At 48.3% G+C, this 21,860-nt stretch overlaps 1 protein-coding gene across 1 annotated transcript in view; it reads left to right on the top strand.

Annotated features, from left to right (window-relative positions):
• Positions 1 to 20,607, top strand: part of DLGAP3 (DLG associated protein 3) — a 40,072-nt gene extending 19,465 nt beyond the window's left edge. Inside the window, exons 6-11 of the mRNA XM_060140615.1 lie at positions 232 to 545; positions 926 to 1,011; positions 17,286 to 17,770; positions 18,734 to 18,825; positions 19,065 to 19,208; positions 19,782 to 20,607. Coding sequence (XP_059996598.1) covers positions 232 to 545; positions 926 to 1,011; positions 17,286 to 17,770; positions 18,734 to 18,825; positions 19,065 to 19,208; positions 19,782 to 20,000 — 1,340 coding nt within the window. The 3' untranslated portion in view covers positions 20,001 to 20,607. The remainder of the gene's footprint in view (positions 1 to 231; positions 546 to 925; positions 1,012 to 17,285; positions 17,771 to 18,733; positions 18,826 to 19,064; positions 19,209 to 19,781) is intronic.
• Positions 20,608 to 21,860: the final 1,253 nt, after the last annotated feature.

Consider the following 21,860-nt stretch of genomic DNA (forward strand, 5'->3'; position numbering starts at 1 on the left):
GTTGGAGAGCGATCTGGGTCCGGTTCTGGCCCTGGTCACTGTGTGACCTTGGGCAGATCGCTTGCCTCTCTGGGTCGGATGATAGGGAGAAGGATCCGTGGTTCTGTAGGTAGCAGCACGTGGAGTACACGTAGCTGCTGGGTCCCGTGGTACCGCGTGGGTGTGGGGAGTGGCAGACACCTGTCAGGACGTGTTTCTCACCCTATGTGTCTTTGCTTTCCCCGGCCACAGCCTTCAACTTCAGAAAGGCCCCGCCCCCCATCCCACCGGGAAGCCAGGCCCCGCCCCGCATCTCCATCACCGCCCAGAGCAGCACCGACTCCGCCCATGAGAGCTTCACCGCGGCGGAGGGCCCAGCCCGGCGCTGCAGCTCCGCCGACGGGCTGGACGGCCCGGCCATGGGCGCGCGCACCCTGGAGTTGGCGCCGGTGTCACCCCGGGCCAGCCCCAAGCCCCCCACACTCATCATCAAGACCATTCCAGGCAGGGAGGAGCTGCGGAGCCTGGCGCGGCAGCGGAAGTGGCGGCCGTCCATCGGGGTGCAGGTATGGAAGGAGGAGGCGCCGAGGAAGTTCAGGCCCCGTCCGGTTGAGGATGGATTGAGGGGGTCAGTGGGCCCTTCTGGATATAGACCTTTTCCTCGCTTACTCCTACCTTGATCATCGACGGGGCTGCTCCAGACAGTCCCAGCCCACATCCTTGTCCCTCATCCTGACACCATCACCCCTGGCGAGCGGAGAGCGGTGCCCAGAGGTTGGCACCTTGATGCATCTAACCTCCTGGGTCTCTCGTCTTGTTCAGGCAGATTGTCTTTTCAGGATTTGTCAGCTGGCTTGGGGCTCAGGCATCGCTTGCCCTTCTCCCTGGGAAGGACTTGCATCCCTCAGTCTAGCCCTGGCCACTGACTTCCCAATCCTGCCACCAGGTGGAGACTATCTCAGACTCGGACACGGAGAACAGGAGTCGAAGAGAGTTCCACTCCATCGGTGTACAGGTGGAAGAAGACAAGAGGTGGGTCCGAGTGGGAATATCTGAGGCTTTGCTGGGGGTGGGGTGGAGAAGAGGAGAGAGGGATGCATAACGACCTCACTGGCCTGGGCTCCCTGCACGCCCTCTCTTCCTGGTCCTGAGAACAAGCCCTTTGAATGGGGAGGTGTCAGAGCAGCCACAGAGGCTCTCCACGGAGGTGTCACCAGGGCAGTCTAAAGTGAATTCTCCTTGTACCCATACCTGTCCCAGGTGCTGTGAGGTGGACAGGAGAATACAGTGGTCCCGGGAACGGGGTAGTAGGGAGAAGTAGCAGGTAGGTGCAAAGCAGGCCTCTAGCAATTGTCCTTTAGAGGGGATAACAGGATTTTTCCAATCCCTCGTTACTTCCTGTGGTGTACAAGTATGTGAACCCCAAAAGAAACAAATAAACATGAAGATTGCCTCTCCGGGGCCCCGGGCAGATATAATACTCCTCCCCACTCGGCTCATACAAGCATTTAACCAGTTGGGGGTATGCCACTATCCTGGCATTAGGTGGCCTCAGAAACAGTGTTTCCTTAATTTCAAGCTGAAAAATTAGCACTGAGAGCTCTGGAGGGAATACTGGGAGGAATCCCTCTGTTGTTGGCTTCCTATGGGAAGCTGCTTTCTCTAATGACCATGTGGCAGTGTCATAGTGGCCCAACTGCCCTCTGGGCTGCAGTGCTCCCAGGCCAGTGGCCCTAAGTGTGGTGTCTGGGAACCTGCCTGGGGCTGGCTGTACGAGTTTTGTGGCAATCTGTGCTGCCCAGGCCATACCCCTCGAGGGAATAAAAGTAGAGTACCAGCAGCAGTCCCTCACAGCTCTGTTCCCGGTTGCCATTGTTGGGTTTTAGACCTTCCCTAAACTCCCCCAACTATTTTTGGGAACCCCTGGGAGCATCTTGTGTGTGTGTGTGTGTGTGTGTGTGTGTGTGTGCGCGCCTGATCAAGACTTCTTGGGGTTCCTGTGGGGATTCATCACTTTTCTCTACTCTCACACTAGCTCCCTGCAGCTCCATATGCTCCTGAAGCTGTAAATGCCTCCATCGAGTGCGGCAAAAAGGCGCCCTTGTTGCCCCCGTTATTACTGAAAGCTACCGTCTTCCAAATTCTTAATATTCCACAAAGATCACAGAAAAGTAGCACTTTACGGTAAAGCCCATTCTGCAAGTCTCTGACTTGAGTTCTTGAGAGGTGGGGTAGGAGTCGTGGCTGGGTGCAGCTCTGTGTTCAGACCACTGCCCCCAGCTCTGATGCTGCCCCATGGACCAGAAACCAAGCCCATGTGCCCCCATTTGCTCCCTCATGGGGCTTCTTGGTCCCTCATCCATATAGACCCCTGGGAGTCCCCCCCATTCCTCCTAACAAGCCTGAATCCTGGGAAGAGTGCAGCAGGCATTCTACTGAGACTCAGACTATGTCAGCAACCTCTGTCATTCATTTGTGGATTGATTCATTCAGAAAATACTTATTAAGCATCTGTTAATAAGTATTATTAACACTTATTATGTCATAAGCATATGACAGCGCCTGTTAAATGCTCAGGGAAATGTGGAAGACATGACTCTTACCTTCATAGAAGTTATGGCCTAGAAGGGAGTCAAGGCAATGAATAAACAAACCATGAGTAAAAATATGATTACACACTGTGGTATAATAGGTAATGTGATATTATTACAATTATGGTGGGAATATGAAAGAAAAAAGCAGGCACTAAGAGAGAAGGAACTTTATTTAGGTTAAGCAGGTGACATTTAAGCTGAGACTTGAGGGTTGACTAGGAACACTCAGGTGATGGTCGGGGGAGGAAGCATTCCAGGAGGAGGGAATAGCATATGTGAAGGCACTGGGAGAGGAAAGAGTTTGACATGCATTGGGAACTGAAAGAAAATTCATGTGGCTGGTGTGGAACAGGACAGGACAATGGTGAGGAAGTAGATTGGAGAATAGGTGGGGGCCAGGTCATGTACAGCATGGGCATGATAAAGAACTGGAATTTAATTCTAATTAATGAGTAGCCCTTAAAAGGTTAAAGAAGGAGTGTGGTATGATCTAATTTATGTTTACAAAAGATCACTAGCTGCTGAGTGGAGAATGAATTTCAGGGAAGTAATGGTGGGTATGGAGAGGCTAGGAAGCAGGATTTTTTCATGATCCAGAAGAAAGGCATTATGGACAATCTTATGTTGGGGATCTTTTTTTTTTTCCTGTTGTGCAGTACCAGTGTCTGGGAACACTATTAAGTTTTATATGTTGATTTTGTATTCAGCAGCCTTGCTGCTCTCTCTTATTAGGACCCAAAGTTTGTCTGAAAATCACCATGGGTTCTCCATATAGTCAGTTATATTTTCTGCAGATGAGGATATTTCTTTTAAGTCTGTATTTTTATAATTTCTTTCCCTTGTAATAGTGCACTGAAGAGGACTTCTAGTTTACTGTTGAGTGTAGCACTCTTATGTCCTTCCTGACACCAGTGAATATCTTCTAAGGCCCAGTTATAAGTGTGATGATGTTTGCAACAGATTTTTTTTTTTTTTTTTGCGGTACATGGGCCTCTCACTGTTGTGGCCTCTCCCATTGTGGAGCACAGGCTCCAGACGCGCAGGCTCAGCGGCCATGGCTCACGGGCCCAGCCACTCCGCACCATGTGGGATCTTCCTGGACCGGGGCACGAACCCGTGTCCCCTGCATAGGCAGGCGGACTCCCAACCACTGCGCCACCAGGGAAGCCCTGCAACAGATTTTGATGGATACTATTGATCAGGTCAAGGAAATTCCCTTCTAGTCCTAGTTGGCTAAGAGCTTTTAATTTTTATTTTTTAATAAAAAATGAGAGTGGAATTTTATTGAGTGCTTTTCCAGAATCTACCTAGATGATCATAGATTTAATACTTTCATCTGTAATGTGGTGAATTATATTAATAGATTTTCCATGTTGACCCATTCTTTCATTCCTGGGATAAATCCCACTTGATCCCATTATCAGTTTGGATTAAGTTTGGCTGTAACAGGGTCTCAATAGTGACTTCAGTATATTTCTCTCTCACCAAGAAAAAAGAAAAAGGCTGGATGTCGAAGTTCAGTGTCAGGACCCCAGGCTCCTCCTGTCTTGCTGATCTTCTACTCTTTGTATATCACTCATAACCAAGGAGCTGGTGCTCAAGCCCCAGCCATCCTGTCTGCATTCTGAGCAGCACCAAGGAGAAAGAGAGGAGAAGGATGCAGTCCTTCCTTTTAGAAAGACTTCCGGCGGGAATTCCCTGGCAGTCCAATGGTCTAGGGCTCGGCACTTTCACTACCATGGCCCAGGTTCAATCCCTGATCAGGGAACTAAGATCCCGCAAGCTGCTCGGTGAGGCCAAAAAAAAAAAAAAAGAAAAAAAAAAGATTTCTTGAAAGTCACACACAACACTTTCCCACATCATACTGGCTAAAAACTCATCCCATGGTGGCATCTAGCTGCAAGGGAGGTGCTGTGGAATAGTCTCTTATTGGGAAGCAATGTGCAATGAGCAGAGCTGAAAATCAGGGTTCTTATGGCTAAACACAAAGAGAAGAATGGGAAATGGAACTCTAACAGTTTTTGTCACAGTCTTGCTGTATTATTTTCATATAGGTTCCTGGATTTTTGAATAGCTGTTATTTTATTTAAAATTTAAATTTATTTATTTAAATTTAAATTTATTTTATTTATTTATTTTTATATTTATGTTCATAAGTGATATCGGCCTACAATTTTGTTTTTATTGTTGTTATTCAGTTCAGGCATTAAGGTTATGCTAAACTCCTAAAATGAGTTTGGTAACATTCTCTCTGTTCTGTTCTTTGAAACGATTTGTGTAAAGTAGGAATTATCTATTCCTTAAAGGTTTGGTAAAGGTTGCCTATAAAACTATCTGGGCCTTTTTGGGATAAGAGAAACTTTTTGAACTACAGCTTCAGTTTATTTCATGGTTATTGATCTATTATGGTTTTATTTTTCTTCTTCAGTCAATTTTGATGATTTATATTTTTCTAAAAAATGGACCATTTAACAAAAATTGACAGTTTTAAAAATTTTTGGTACAAATATTCTTTCTCATGGTATTATAATTTTACACATTTTTATTATATTTATAGGTTATGCCCCCCTTTTTATTCCTAATACCACATGCTTATACCCTACCTCTCTCTTTTGATTCATTTTGCTCAAGGTTTGTATATTTTATCATTTTAATATATTTTTAAAATTATATTTTATTAGTCTTAAAAAAACTAGCTTTTGGTTTGGGTGAGCATCTCTATTGTTTCTCTTTTAGCTTTAATGTTTCCTTTCTTCTACTACTTCTCTGTTATTTTCTTTCTTCTACCATGTTTGATTTTATTCAGCTTCTTGAACACTATTTCTTATTTTCTAACATGTTTTTAAGGCTATAAATTCCCTTCTAACTACACTGCTGTATCTGTATCTTATACGTTTTGGGGTGCAGTGTTTTCATCGTTCAGTTATAAATAGTTTGTAACTAACTTCCTTTAGGAAGTTTATCATAACTTCCTTTTTAACTTGTAAATTATTTAGAAGAATTTTTTATTTTTTAATTTTTTTTAGTTTCGAAATGTATTTTTTTGTTTGAGGGGCTCCTTTTCACTTCTGATTTCTAGATTTGCTATATTGTGGTCATAGAATGCATTCTGTATGATATTTATTCCTTAGAATTTGTCAAGGCTTCCTTCATCATATACACATAGCATATATATGGTCAGACTTATAAATTGCATTTTTCAAATCTTTATCTTTGATATTTTTTGGATGTCTGATCGAAGAGTTCTGAGTGAGGTGTTTTAAAAATGTCTCACCATGATTGTGAATGTGTCATTTTCCCTGGGAATTTTATCAATTTTTTCTTAATTTGAGAGAATGCTATTTAGCATTCAGGCTTATGATTGTTGTGTCTTCTTAGTGGGTTGGCCCTTTTATCATTAAACAGGATGCTTTTCATCCTTACTATTGGTTTTTGCCTTGAAGTTGATTTTGCCAGATTTTATTGCTACGTCTGCTTTCTTTTGATTAATTTTCCATTATATCTTCTTCCATCCTTTGTCTTTCAGCCTTCCATAGCCTTATGTTTTACATATGTTGCTTGCAAACAGTATGGAGCTAGAGTTAAGTAGACCTATTTAATCCATTTATATATTTTTTGATTACTGATTTATTTGGCCTTATTTCTATCATCTCTTTAAAAATTTTCTACTGGACATGCTTTTTTATTTTTATTTTTTTAACATCTTTATTGGGGTATAATTGCTTTACAATGGTGTGTTAGTTTCTGCTTTATAACAAAGTGAATCAGTCATACATAAACTTATGTTCCCATATGTCTTCCCTCTTGCGTCTCCCTCCCTCCCACCCTCCGTATCCCACCCCTCCAGGCTGTCACAAAGCACCGAGGACATGCTTTTTTATTGTTTTCAGTTCAGGCATTAAGGTTATGCTAAACTCCTAAAATTAAGTAAATTTAATCCATTTATATATTTTAATCCTATTAAATCCATTTAATCCATTAAGTAGACCTGTTTAATAGAGTTAAGTAGACCTATTTAATCCATTTATATATTTTTTGATTACTGATTTATTTGGCCTTATTTCTATCATCTCTTTAAAAATTTTCTACTGGACATGCTTTTTCTTTGCTTTCCTCCTCCCCTACTTTTCTGCCCTCTATTGAACTGATCAAGGTGACTTTATTTCTCTTGTTCCCTCCATCCCTCCACTGCTTTGGAAGTTTACGTTTTAGTAGTGATTTCCCTCAAATTTTAAACAAATATACTTAATTTCATATATCTCTGATAAAGTCTAAAATTAGTTAGTACTTCTATCCTGAAATAGGCACAAAACAAGAACCTTGGTATACTTTAATTCCCTCCTCCCATTTTCCATGTTTTATATATATATATATATATATATATATATATATATATATATGTTTTAAATTCTTCCTTTATTGGTAAAAAAAAAAGAGTGATTCTACAAAGCAATCTCAAGGGCCATCAAAGTGTGAAAGCCATCAGGTGTGTCTGGCAACAGGCAGCTTCCTCCTCCTTCAGGGCAGAGCCAGTGGTTCCCATGCCTTCCAGCCCTGAGTCAGCACTTTTTTTTTTTAACATCTTTATTGGAGTATAATTGCTTTACAATGTTGTGTTAGTTTCTGGTGTATAACAAAGTGAATCAGCTATATGTATACATACATCCCCATATCCCCTTCCTCTTGCGTCTCACTCCTACCCTCCCTATCCCACCCCTCTAGGTGGTCACAAAGCACCGAGCTGATGATCTCCCTGTGCTCTGTGGCTGCTTCCCCCTAGCTATCTGTTTTACATTTGGTAGTGTATATGTGTCCATGCCACTCTCTCACTTCATCCCAGCTTACCCTTCCCACTCCCCGTTCTCTATGTCCATTCTCTATGTCTGCGTGTTTATTCCTATCCTGCCCCTAGGTTCTTCAGAACCATTTTTTTTTTTTTAGATTCCATATATATGTGTTAGCATACGGTATTTGTTTTTCTCTTTCTGACTTACTTCACTCTGTATGACAGACTCTAGGTCCATCCACCTCACTACAAATAACTCAATTTCGTTTCTTTTTATGGCTGAGTAATATTCCATTGTATATATGTGCCACATCTTCTTCATCCATTCGTCCGATGATGGACCCTTAGGTTGCTTCCATGTCCTGGCTATTGTAAATAGAGCTGCAATGAACATAGTAGTACATGTCTCATTTTGAATTATGGTTTTCTCAGGGTATATGCCCAGTAGTGGGATTGCTGGGTTATATGGTAGTTCTATTTTTAGTTTTTTAAGGAACCTCCACACTGTTCTCCATAGTGGCTGTATCAATTTACATTCCCACCAGCAGTGCCAGAGGGTTCCCTTTTCTCCACACCCTCTTCAGCATTTATCGTTTGTAGATTTTTTGATGATGGCCATTCTGACCTGTTTGAGGTGATACCTCATTGTAGTTTTGATTTGCATTTCTCTAATGATTAGTGATGTTGAGCATCCTTTCATGTATTTGTTGGCAATCTGTATATCTTCTTTGGAGAAATGTCTTTTAGGTCTTCTGCCCATTTTTGGATTGCGTTGTTTGTTTTTTTGCTACTGAGCTGCATGAGCTGCTTGTATATTTTGGAGATTAATCCTTTGTCAGTTGCTTCTTTTGCAAATATTTTCTCCCATTCCATGTTATATGTATCTAGTATTTTGATTATACCTCTTTAAAAAACCCTGCCTTTAAAACCCTTTAAAGAATCTGTTGTTGTTATATCTTTTATGGTTTAATAGTTTGGATTTACAAACATGTTTTAACAATTTATGTGTTCACTATTGCTTGTTACTGCCCACTGCTTCCTCCTGGGTTCAATTTCCTTTATGCTCAAGCATTGCTTGAGCTTGGGACCAGTTTTAGAGTTAATATCTCAGCTTGAGGTTTCTGTATTTCACTGGTACTACTCATTCAAACCCCATACCCACAACCAGAGCAGCCTTAATATTCTGATTTCTCAACATCCTACTTCCAGGCCACATACCTGAATCATGACATGAATTTTCTAGTCCACATTTGTAAATGAAACCACCTTTTTTTTGGCTGCTGGCTTTATGCACGGGGTCTCCTTCCAGGTCCGCAGGATGCACAGGCTTGGGGTCTCTCCTTTAATCCTCCCTGGGCGTTACCATCTAGCCTCTAGGATATATCTGGCCCATGTTCCTGTGGCTCACTTGGCTTAGGTTCCCGTTCACCACTAAGGTTTTGAATTTCCTTTTTGTTTCTGATACCTGAAGATGTCTCTTTCCTGCTTTCAAGCTTGGCATTGTAGCAAAACCATCTTTTGGGCTTTATTTGATCCAGCATTTCTATAGGTATGGGGGTGGGGTGGGTGGGAACTTCCTAAGTTAGTCCAGTCCACTACATGGATCAGTCGTCAGCAGCAGTTACAGAGAGAAGTGGGACCAATTTTGGAGGCGTTTGGAGTGAAGTCAGGGAAGGGTGGGGACAGGCAGAGAATGAGGTCTTCCTTGCTCTTGTGTAGGTGCTTGGGGAGGTTTGGAGGGGTGGGCAGGGGAGAGGAGAAGGTTTATGGATAAATGTCTGAAGAACTGAATTGCTTGGGACAGGTGATCACACTGGGAATCCAGAGGGGGTGACAGGTGGGGAGAGAAGAAATCTGGCGCATCTTTCTGGCCAGGCTCCCTTGCTTGTCTGCTGAAGGCATCCTTAGTTATACACCTGCACCGTCCTTTCTCTCCCTTATGTCCCTGGCACTTTAAGTCTGACTTACCGCACACCATGCCCCAGCTGGTACATAAAAGTGAGCCACGGATACCAGCAGCCCTTCTAGGCACGCATCCAGGCCTAGCCCCCCACCCACTGCCACCCCATTTTCTTGGACTCTCTTGTCCTTGCTTCTGTCTCACTGGTCCCAGTATTTCTCTCTCTTTCTGTACTTTGGTTTAAAAAAATTGCTGGGGAGGAAAAGTTTCTCCTTTTCTGCCTTTCAGGTGTTCCCTGCTAACCTACAGGGTGCGGAGTGCAGATTTATAGCACTTTATACATGGGAGTTGTCTGTGGGTCCGTTCTGTTGCTCATCATCAGTGGTGACTTGGCTTAGAAATAGACAGGGGTTGGGGTTGGTGCCCCTTCAGTTCCATGTCCACCGCACCTCCACCTAAGATTCATCTGTCCACAGACATTTATTATAACCCTATTATCTGTCAAGTACTGTACTGGGCACCAAAGATACAAAGGTGAGCAGAGCCAGACACAGCCCCTGCCCTGTGAAGCTTGCTGCCATGTTAATCTAAGAACCTCCTAAGTGATGCAGAAGTACAGCTGAGAAGGAGCCACAAAGGAGAGGTGTGTACACTATGAGAGTGTGTAATAGGGGCCTTTGACCCAGGCAGAGGGCTCAGGCATGGATTTCCTGAGAATGTGACATTTGAGTGGAGATCTGAGGGAGGAGCAAAAATTAACAAAGTGAAAGTGGGAGCTGAGTGTTCCAGGCAGAAGGCCCAGCAGGTGCTAAGGCCCTGTGGTGGGAGGGAGCATCATTAAGAAACAGTTACCACCCCCATCTCAGGGCATCCTACAGCACCTGTCTTCCCGGACCCAGCACACTGTGGGCCATGATAAAAGAATGCATCAGATGTCATTGATGGATATTAGAAGCCTGTTCCTAGGGCCTTTTGAGAACATCAAAACCATGTGATTTTTGCCTCTCTCACTAATCATGGGATCCCCTTGTAGCTTCCACTTCTAGATCCCTGCCACTAAGATCTTATCGTAAATTCCAGATTTAGCAGAAACAAAACAAAGTAAACAAGTAAAAACACCATACCACCCAATTAAATTTGATTGTCAGATAAGCAATGAATTATTTTTAGTATAAGTACTTCCCAAACAGTACTTGAGACATACTTATACTAAAAAAATTATCTGTTATTTATTTGAAATTAAAATTTAACTGGGAGTCCTGTATTTTATCTGACAACCCTACTTAGATCCCCTTGTGCCCAACCAGGGCTCCCTGGAGAACTCTGTGTTGGAAGTCCACCCCTCCCTCAGCTTCATGATCATTTCCGGCTTTGGGACCTTGGGAAGGGAATGTGCAGAAAGAACAGGAAGCTTCCATCCTCATGAAGTTAGATTCCAAGAGCAGTCCTGCAAAAGCAACGAGTTGCTGACTGACCACAAGCCTGGGGTGTGGACACTGCCCCTATTCCTCAGCATCAACTCCAGGATGGTCATGACTCTTCCTCAACTCCCACCCTAGCCCCACCTCGGCATCACTGTCACAGCCCCCAGCCTGCGGTGGTGGGCTTGGGGATTCCTGATTGATTATATGTTTAAGCTCTTAGATGCTTTCTCAGAGAGGGAGCTGCTGTAATGGCTGAGCCTTGCTGAAATGTCCACGCCCATTCTCCCTCCCACCCCCCGCCAGCCTGCTGCCAAATACTCCTGGCAAAACTTCTTGACAACTCCTGGATGTTGATCATTCCTTGGACAGTATGTCTCTTGGGATAAGCCAGTTTCTTCCCAGAGCCTTTTGTGTTATCCCTTAGAGAATCACAGGAGAAACATCTCCCAGAAGTAACCATGATAACTTCCAGAATCATCAGGAATGTGAGCATTGTCACCCTAAAGGACTTGAGGGGAGGAGGCCTCCTCAACCTTGTTAAAAGGCTTGGGGAGAAAATATTGTAAAAGGCATTGTTATGAATTAGTGATGATTCATAACTGAAGCCAGTTTCTCTCCTGTGTTTGCAGCGATTGGTGAAGACTGCAGCAAATACTGCCAAATCCAAAACTAAATAGGGACATAAGCCTTGGACTTCACTACCCTGAAAATGGATCAGTTAGAGTTAGGATTACGTTTGGCTGTGAGTTACAGAATACCCCCAAATGACAGTGACTCAAACATGATAGAAGTTTATTTCTCTCTTGCTTAGAAGTCCAGAGAGTCAGTTGAGGGCTGGTAGGTGCTCCGCAGTGTCAGACCCAGCCTCCTTCTATCTTATTGCTCCTCCATCCTCAGCACGTGGCTTCCATCTCATGTTCCAAAATGGCTGCTTGAGGTCCAGCCATCATATCTACATTATGGTCAGCAGGGAGGAGAAGGGAACAAAGAAGGGCATGCCCTCTCCTTTTAAGGACATTTTCTGAAAGTTGCACATACTACTTCTGCTTATAACCTATGAGCTAGAACTTAGCCACATAGCTGCACCTAGCTACAAGGGAGATGGGTAAAAGAATCTTTATTTGAAGGGGCCATGTGTCTAGCTTAAAATCGTGGGATTCTTTTACTAAGGAAGAAAGGAGAATGGATGTTGGGGGATGATTCGTAATCTCTACTATCCTCCCTTCCAACCAACCAACCAAATAACCAACATTTATTTGAGGAAGTGCCCAATTTAGTAAGGGAGACAGATATGTAAATAACTAACTACAATACAATGTGATATGGAGTATAAAAAAGGTTTTATTCAGAGTGCTGTGGGAGAACAGATGGGAATGATCAACAGCAATCATAATAATCAATAACTACAATGGTCTGGCTGGGTTCTCAGTGCTACACTCCCATTGTTTTATTTGTCCACCTCCCTTTTTTATTCAGTGTGAGCTACAAACCTTCCTGCCTCACCATGTCACAGCTAACACTTGCAGTGGGCAGGCCACGTGCTGTTCTGAGTTTCTTAGATACATTATCTCATAACAATCCTGTGAGTAGGTACTATTATCATTCTCATTTATAGATGAAGAAACTGAGGCACGAGCCATAGAGCTGGGTTTTGGACCCGGACATTCTGGCTCCAGCACATACGTGCTTAACCACTCTGCTAGCCTACCTTCCTTAAAACTATTCATTCTCATTCCCTCCCCCAGCCTTCTCACCCCCAAATCTCCAGCAGACGACCTCCCTGCTTACTTCTTTGTAACGACTGAGGTCATTGGTGGGACCTCTCTCCACTGCCGCCCCAGCCTCCAACTGCCTCTCTTTCCTTGCCTCCTCCAGCAGTCCTGCCTCAGGGGTTGAGGCATCTGCCTTTCTGGTTAAAGCTGCTCCTGTCCCTCCGTCCTAGGAAGGCAGTGGAGTGTAATGGTTTAAGAGCTGGCCTCTGCAGACAGACTGCACTAAATTAATAAGTGTCTGGTCTTAGGAAGTCACTTAGGTTCTCTAAGCCTTAGTTTTCTCGTCTGTGAGTAGGGGTGATACTAATGTGAGGGCCGAGCATATTGATTCATGTAAAGTGGTTATTATTTGTTCCCCTCCTATCTGGTCCTTGGATTACTGCCTCTCTCTTCTCTAGCTTGAGTTGACTTCTCTTTACAGGTTGTATTACTTACCTACGGCTGCTGTATGATTACAGCACAGTATTATAGCCACTAATTTAGTGGCTTCCAATAATCCATATTTATTATCTTACATTTCTAGAGGTTGGAAGTCTGAACTGGGTTTCACTAGGCTAAAATCAAGGTGTTGGCAGGACTGACCCCTTTTGGCGTCTCTGGAAAGCATCCATTTTTTCACCTTTCCCAGTTTATAGAGGCTGTCCGCATTCCTTGGCTTGTAGCCCATTTCTGTCTTCAAAGCCAGCAGTGGCGGGTTGAGTCCTCACAGGCAATCCCTCCAACCTTGATCCCATTGTCCCATCTGCTTCTCTGATTCTGACTTTCCTACCTCCCTCTTTCACTTATAAGGACCCTTTTGATTAAAATGGACACAACTGGAGACTGCAGGATCTCGTCTCAAGATCCTTGATGTAATCATTTTTGCAAAGTCCTTTTTGCTGTGTAAGGTAACATATTCATAGGTTCTGGGAATTAGGACATGGACTTTTTTGGGTGGCCATTATTCTACCTACCCCTTGGGGATATGGCATGTGAGAAGCATCCAGATGTCCCTCCTTTTTCTCCCCCTCAAGTTCTATGGAGATACAATTGACAAATAACCAGATCATGCCTTCCTTAAAGGTACATTGTCTTCTTTCTTCCTTCCTTCTCAACCAAGCCCTTTGGAAGAGTTGTCTTGCCTAGTTTTCTCCACCTCGTGACAACCCCCTCCCATCTGCGTCTGCCCCCATACTCCACCAAACTGACTCTTGCCCTGATCACCAGTGGCTTCCGTATTGCCAAGTCAATGGACACCTTTCATTTTCAACTGGCTGCATTTTCCAGTTGGCTGCTTATTCCTGCTTGAGACCCTTTTTTGAGGATTTCATCCTTTTGTGGTCCCCTGTCTGCCTTTAGGTGACTTTCTCTTGATTTTCCTCCTCTTCCTCTCTGGCTTAGACATGCCTGGGGCTCCGCCGTCTCCACTGGCCCCCGAAATGTCTGTGTTCCCCAGGGCTTTGCATCTTTGTTCCATTTCTCTTTTCTTGGGTGATCTTGTCTCACACTGCTGGTTTTAAATGCCACTTGCACAAAGATGACCAATTCCTGCTTGTGCTGTGCAGATCTCTGGTTCCTGGCTGGAAGTGTTGGTGAAGATTGTGTTTCCAGTAATCCCATAAGCTCCTCAATTTCTTTGGTCTTCCTTCAAATAGACACAGTGAGAGAGCTACTTGAGGTACTGACTTGAGAACCATGAAGCCTGGGGCATTCATGCTTCTGTTCCAGACTGCGTGGCCTACTTCCATCAAGACACAGTGTGGGGCTTCCCTGGTGGCGCAGTGGTTAAGAATCTGCCTGCCAATGCAGGGGACACAGGTTCGAGCCCTGGTCCGGGAAGATCCCACATGCCATGGAGCAACTAAGCCTGTGCGCCACAACTACTGAGCCTGTGCTCTAGAGCCCATGAGCCACAACTACTGAGCCCACATGCCACAACTACTGAAGCCTGTGCACCTAGAGCCCGTGCTCCACAACAAGAGAAGCCACTGCAATGAGAAGCCCACGCACTGCAACGAAGAGTAGCCCCTGCTCGCTGCAACTAGAGAAAGCCCACGCGCAGCAACGAAGACCCAACACAGCCAAAAAAAAAAAAAAAAAAAATACAGTGTGATCTTCTCAGGACCCGTCAGAGGACAGTGAAAGGCACAGACCCAGTGATGACAAAGGACAGCTCCATGTTTCATGGGGGTAACAGAAAAGCAAATAGGGAAGGCAGATCTTCACTAATGTATTTATTGGGGCAAGCCCCACCTTTACCTGTGTGGTTTGCAATTGCTGGAGCGCCAAAGGAGCCAGAGGCTAACTGGAGCTCAAAGCACAAAAATATTTAAAGGGAGCCAAAGGGCACCCTGACAGTTCAGTTAGACATACAAAACTCTCACCAGAAACAGAGCAATGTAACCAAACCGTGGGACCGCCTCCAAATGCAAGAAGACGGCTGAGGGAGGGATGGTACGAGGATGGCCTCGGGGCAGTCAGGGGGCTCACAGAAGAGGAGGGGGCTTGAGCAGGGAACCAACAGGCAGTGAGGGGGAGGAAGGCCATTTCAGGCAGGGGAATAGCACGTGCAGAGGCTGAAGTCAGGGCCAGTATAATCTACTTGGGGAGCAAGGAGGGTTCAAGGGAGGTGAGGCCAGAGAGGACTGCATCCAGAGTAAATGCTAGCACAGGGAGCCTGGGCTTTATCTTGTTGGCAATGGGGAGCAATGGAAGGGTTTTGCGCAGGGGAATGGGTTGGGCAGAGGTCAGCTTTAGAAAGACTACTCCAGTGCTGGGTGGATTGGTGAGAGAATATTGGGCCCCAGATCTTAAAATATGCATAGGTAGAATTTTACATGGTATAATTTTTAAAAGGTATAATTTCATTTTATTTTATTCAAAAAATTATTTTATTATTATTTCTTATCGAAGTGTAATTGACCTACAACACTGTGTAGTGTCAGGTGCACAAATTCAACATTTCTATACATCATTCAATGACCACCACGATAAGTCTGGTTACCATCTGTCACCGTATAAAGTTACTACGATATTCCTGACTGTATTACTCATGCTGTACATTTCATCCCTGTGACTTATTTATTTTGTAGCTGGAAATTTGTCCTTCTTAATCTCCCTCACCTATTTCACTCATCCTCCACCTGCAAAGTATAATTTTAGAGAGAGGAGGTACCTTGGCATTGGCACTGGTTCATTCCTGTCATTTTATAGCATATATGTGTGTGTGTTTATATATAATACATATTCATATATATCATATAGTGTATTTTATATACACACATACATATATATGTACTAGATGGCCCAGGTGGAGGCCCAGGTGGAGGCCCAGGTGGAGGGTGAGTGACCTCCCAAAGGCACATAGCAACAAGGCCAGCGTTAGAACTCCGGTCTGCCTCGCAATCCACTGCTCTTCTTCTGTGCTATTCTGAGTGGAGGCAGCAGTGTCCAAAAGGAGGTTGATCCAATAGTCAAGGAAAGAGAGATGCAAGCCCCGACCAGGGCAGGTGCCAAGGTGAAGACCACATGGGAGGCAATGCGGATATGTTCCTGCTTTCTCTTTCTCTGGGTGGGGGTTGGGACATAGGGCTGGCTGGGGACTGCACATGAGTGCATCTCTCTTTCCTGGGTCCTGCAGCATCCTTCTGGGTCTGGTTTCTATGGCAACAGGCTCCCAGCAGGCAGCCCGCCAGCTGGAGGGAAGCAGGCAGGCAGGGAGAGAAGGCCCAGGCAGCATGAGGAAGGCTAAAGTCGTGGGGGGTGGGGGAGTCTTCTGGGAAGCAGGAGGAGCCCCTAAATCTGGCCCCCCAAATCCCTCTCTCTTCTGACCATATGAGGGTGGAGGTAGCTTAGGACACATGGGCTTTTCTTTCATGGTCCTTGAATTTCCAGACCTCAAACGTCTGTTCACCTCTCCCTGCCACCCTCACATCTCCTGACTCTCTCTTCTTTAAGTATTATCTATTATCTGACCCCAACCTCATGCGCCTCAGGGAGCACTTACTTCTTCATAGAAAAGAGCCCTCACTCTGATTGAACTCGGTGGGGAGGGGGAGAACAAGGTCAACTGACGTTCTGTTTTGCATAAGATTTGCATATTATTAACTCAAAGACAAGAAATTTCCAGGCCCTGTGTCATTCCTGCCAACAACTTAATTCAGCTCCACTGGCACCCGCTGACTGTGTCTGGCCAGGCTCCGTGCTGAGCCATGGGGTCCCTAGAGGAGAAGTCCTCCCAGCTGCAGCCCACCCCTTCTCGCCAGCTGCTCTAAGGCAGTTCTTCCTGATGTTCTAGCAGCTGGTGTGGTGGGAAGTTCTTGGGCTGTGGAGCGTGGCAGCCCTGGGTCCAGATCTTGGCTCCGCTGTTTTCCAGCTGGCTGACTGTGGGCCTCTCTGTGCTATAGTTTATTCATCTCTCCATAGGACTGAGGATATACCCGTACAGCTGGTATGAACTAGCGAAGACACGTTGTTTGTTAAAATGCTGAAATAATGCTGTGTTCATTGGTAAAGAGCCACCACCCTGGACCCTCCCCAGGCCCTTTTGGCCCACAATCCAGCTTCTGCGGGGTGATGCCCTAGCACTTTGGCTTTGTCCGTCTGATTGGTGTCTGCCAGCATCTGTTCTGCCCATGAAGTACAGGTGGTTAAATATTTTGAATATCACCCCTGTCCAGAACCGGTGCAACAGGTAGGTATGTTATGTACCGACCCATGGCAAGGACTGATACATTTAAAGGTCGTGAATTAATGTCCATCACTTTGTAGGTTTCCTTTTGGCCTGGGGTGCGGGTGAGGGCTGGGATGAGACTGGGCAGGGGCAGAGATAACCGCCAGCTCTCTCACCAGGCGGGCGAGGTTCAAGCGCTCCAACAGTGTGACAGCCGGCGTGCAGGCCGACCTGGAGCTGGAGGGCCTGGCCGGCCTGGCCCCCGTGGCCACAGAAGACAAGGCCCTGCAGTTCGGACGCTCCTTCCAGAGGCACGCCTCTGAGCCCCAGCCCGGGCCCCGGGCCCCCACCTACTCAGTCTTCCGCACGGTCCACACGCAGGGCCAGTGGGCCTACCGCGAGGGCTACCCACTGCCGTATGAGCCGCCGGCCACCGATGGGTCGCCCGGCCCCGCCCCTGCCCCTACCCCCGGCCCCGGGTCCGGGCGCCGTGACTCCTGGATGGAGCGCGGCTCACGTAGCCTCCCCGACTCAGGCCGCACGTCCCCCAGCCCACGGGATGGCGAGTGGTTCATCAAGATGCTGAGGGCGGAGGTGGAGAAGCTGGAGCACTGGTGCCAGCAGATGGAGCGCGAGGCGGAGGACTATGAACTGCCGGAGGAGAGTGAGTGAGGGGACCCCGGGCACGGAGGCATCGTGGCGGCGGCGGCGGCCACTACCGCGATGTGATAGGAGAGGCCTTTGGCTGGGCCTGACTGTGCCTTTCTCACAGTTTGGTCGTATGGCCCCGGACCTTGGTGGCTCCCATTGGCAGTAGGGCATGTTGGGAGCTCTCGGAAGGAAGCAGGGAGCAGCTTCAGAAGTCGGAGCTAGGACTGGGAAAGTGACCGGGTGAAAGGGCTGGGCCTTCTAGGAGATGGCTGCCAGCCCAAGTCCATGGGGATTGAGGGGACCCTATTCCCATCGGGGCTGGTGTGGGAATCCAGGTCTGATCCAGGTGTGAGACCAGGACTTCAGGCAGAGGGGGAGGCAGTGCACAGTGTCAGCTCATGTCTGAGGCCTAGGAGAAGGAGATTCAGCCAGGGAGACAGGGCCCTGCACGAGGGAGGACATGCCCTTCCCTGCAAGTCCAGTCTGAGGGGAGACACAGTCTTAACCGCAGAATCCCCAATTTGATGGGATAGTGACTAGCAGACAAGAATCATGCACATGACATTATTTGGTAATTCTCAGTGAGCCAAGGAGTCATATACTGAGGAGTGACAAAGTTCTGCCAGTGAGTGGCCACGGAGCTAGTGCCTGGCTAAGGCTGTTGGGCTAGGCTGGCACCGCTTTCCATCTGTTCTCTGACATGGGAGGGAAGCGGACACAGGAGGATAAGCAGTCAAGATGTGTAGATCGTGTGAAAGAAGAAACCTCAGTGTCTGAGGAGACAGTCTTCTTGGTGAAGTGGGATAGGAGCTGCTTGTTATGACCTTGAGGATGGGATGGGGTGGGGGCCGGAGGAGACAGACGGATAGACAGACGGTGCCAGATAACAGAGGGGTCAGTCATTCAGGGCAGACTTCCTGGAGGCTGGGTAAGGAGAGGCATCTTTCCTCTCCCCGCATCTCCTTTTGCTCTCCAGTCCTGGAGAAGATCCGCAGTGCCGTGGGCAGCACACAACTTCTCCTGTCCCAGAAGGTTCAGCAGTTCTTCCGGCTGTGTCAGCAAAGCATGGTGAGTGCCCATGGCACGGAGCCTATCAGGTGTGTGTACCTGGTAGGGGACTGGAGTGTGTGTACGCCTGGAAGTGAGACCAGGTGTTTGTCTTGTCTTGTCTCCCTACCTCCCAGTCCCCTCCCCACTCTCCCAGGTTGAGCTTCCTGACAATGAGGGTGGGTTGGGCTTTCTCTGGTCCAAGCTGGGGCTCAGACCCTGCCGACTGACTGCTTCCCCTCTGTCTCCCTCCACTGCAGGACCCCACTGCGTTCCCCGTGCCCACCTTCCAGGACCTGGCGGGTTTCTGGGACCTCTTGCAGCTCTCTATCGAGGATGTTACCCTCAAGTTCCTGGAGCTACAGCAACTCAAGGCCAACAGCTGGAAACTCCTGGAGCCTAAGGTGGGGGGAGGTCCCTTCAAACCAAGAGTCCAGACCCTGGAAAATGCCCTTCCCCAGAGAGTGTGGGTGGGGGCGGGCTGCAGCCACCTCGGACCAGCTGTCGTTTGAGGGAGCCAAACTAGAGCTTCCAGAAGGGCAGACTGCCCTCAGCTTGGACCTCGGCACAGAGGGGACCTTCAAGGTCCCCTCAGCCCTCATCTCACTAGACCTTGTCAGTGATGGGTCCCAGCAGCCTGGAACGTGAGCCCTCATTGCCTTGCCTGCGTCGGGGGGAACTGCACTCCTCTGGACCAGGAGGGAGCGAACGCTCTGATGCGAGTTGTGGAAAACGGCTCCACCAGGGGGCGCTCGAGTCCATCTCTTTAAAAAATGAAAAATGTGGGTTTCACCTTGGCAGAACAAGCACCCCTGGGGCTTCAGGGGCCGTCACACGCTCTCAAGAACCGCTCTCACGAGTCAGAGGCGCGCGCTGTTAACCGTTCCGGGCCGCGGGGGCGCCGGTTGGGAAGTCGGGTGGGACCCGCTCCCAATGGGACCCGCCCCCAAACTAAGTGCCGCCCCCTCTGCCGGCAGGAGGAGAAGAAGGTCCCTCCGCCGATACCAAAGAAGCCCTTGCGGGGCCGGGGCGTGCCGGTGAAGGAGCGCTCCCTGGACTCGGTGGACCGGCAGCGGCAGGAAGCGCGCAAGCGGCTCCTGGCGGCCAAGCGCGCCGCCTCCTTCCGCCACAGCTCGGCCACCGAGAGCGCCGACAGCATCGAGATCTACATCCCCGAGGCCCAGACCAGGCTGTGACCGGCCCGGCCCGCCCAGCCCGGGCCCGGGCCCGCGGTTTTCTACCCGTACTGTACACCCAGCGTCGAGGTCACTGTGAACGCGGGCTGCCCCGTGCGCCCGCCCCGCCGGCACCGCACGCCCCGGCCCCTCCTGCCCGTCACGGTCTCGTGGGTTTTTTACCTTCCCGACCCCACGCGAAGGCGCCCGGGCTGGGCTGGGGGCCGTGCCTCTCCGCCCTGCGCTCCCACCGGGACCCCCCACCTTCCAGGTCCGACGCTTCGTCCCCACCTCCTCCCCACGGGCACCATCTCTGCCATTACCCCACGGGCCAGGCCGGGCCGGGTCCCCCATCTGGGCTCTGCGTCCCCCCCACCCCGCGGGGCTGGGCTTCGTGGGGAATCAAGCTTCGTGGCTTTTTATGAAGACTCCCGAACCCCGCCTAGGAGCCCGCCCCACCCTCCCAGGGGCTCTACCCTCAGCCCTCAGCCCACCGGGCCCAGGGACCACAGTGGCTGGACCAACCCAGGACCAGGGCGCCTGGGCCTCTCCCCTTTCCCAGCTGCTGGGGAGGGGAGATGGGGGCTTCCCCTCACCACACCTGTGGCTGTTCCCACATCCCCTTGAGTATCCCAGGAAAAATAAAACGGCAGAACTGCACTCGAGCCAGCTGCTCTCTCCAGAAGAAGCCACCTCTGCCCGAGCCTGGGACAGGGGGTGGAGGGAGGAGAGGCCGGAGCCCAGGCTTTTGGTCTGGGGAGAGCGGGGTTGTCTGGGCCAGCTGGGGGAATGGGGATTCGGCCCCGCCGGGTGGCGACAGAGGACCTGAGCCCTCCTGGAGGGGCCCGGGTGGGTTGAAGGGGCCCGGGTGGGGTGAAGACGCCTGTCTTCCAATTCCTCCTAGTTTAGTCCGGTTCCCTTTCTGCCTTCCAGTTCCCCAGGGTTCCCCCAGAGAGGGAAGCCCAGAGCCCAATGCCTGACACACAGCGTGTGCTCCATAAACAGGAGGGCTGCTGTTCTTCGATATGGGCAAATATTGGTTTCCTTTTCCCTAAGGGGCCACTGTTCTTTCCGCTCCAGAAAACTGTTCAATTCTGTGCTGTCATGTTTTCTGATGCCTCCTGTGCATGGGTATACATTGATGGGGAACAAAAGAGAGAACAGAACTTTCCTGGGAAGCTCAGTGGCATCCCAAACCTAGTAGTGATGGCTAATGTTTATTGGATGCTTGCTGAGAGTCAGGCAAGATGAGAGTGCTTTACATGAACGTAGCTCATCCTTACAACAGATGAGAAAGCTGAAGCCCAGGAGAGGTCAAGGGCCCTGGCCAAAGTCACAGGCAGGCCTAAGGGTGGTGGACCCAAGTAGTCTGTCTAATGTAAATCCTGAGCGTTTAGCTCTAAAGCCTTTTGAGCCCAGAAGGAGTTGAATGGCAGCTCCTACCTACAAAGCCCTCTCTCTAGTCTTTGCGTTGATGTGGACTCTGAGGCAGGACGAAGAACCTTCCAAAAGGGTTGGCTGCTCTTCTGGGCCACACTGGACTAGCCAGTTCTTCTCATTCATGTATTCAGCAAATATTTATCAAGAACCACTGTTGGCCCTGTCCAGCACCTGAATATAGCTCTGAACAAGTTAGTTTCTGCTCTTATGGTGCTAACAGCCATATGGGAAAGACAAGTAAGTAAGCAGTTACATTATAAGGGTGAGTGCTGGAAAGATGACTAGGTATTAGCCACTGAAGGAGGGCGAGGGCTGGGAAGAATGTTCAAGATCAGAGAACAGCTGTGCAGAGGCTTGGAGGAGAAAGAGGTATTGGGAGTGCAGAGGCTTGATCATGCTGGGCTTTTGGGTCAATTTGAGGAAGGTCGGCCTGGGTCCTGA

This window comes from Lagenorhynchus albirostris, chromosome 2 (genome assembly GCF_949774975.1).
Source record: "Lagenorhynchus albirostris chromosome 2, mLagAlb1.1, whole genome shotgun sequence".
In the NCBI taxonomy this organism is placed as follows: Eukaryota; Metazoa; Chordata; class Mammalia; order Artiodactyla; family Delphinidae; genus Lagenorhynchus; species Lagenorhynchus albirostris.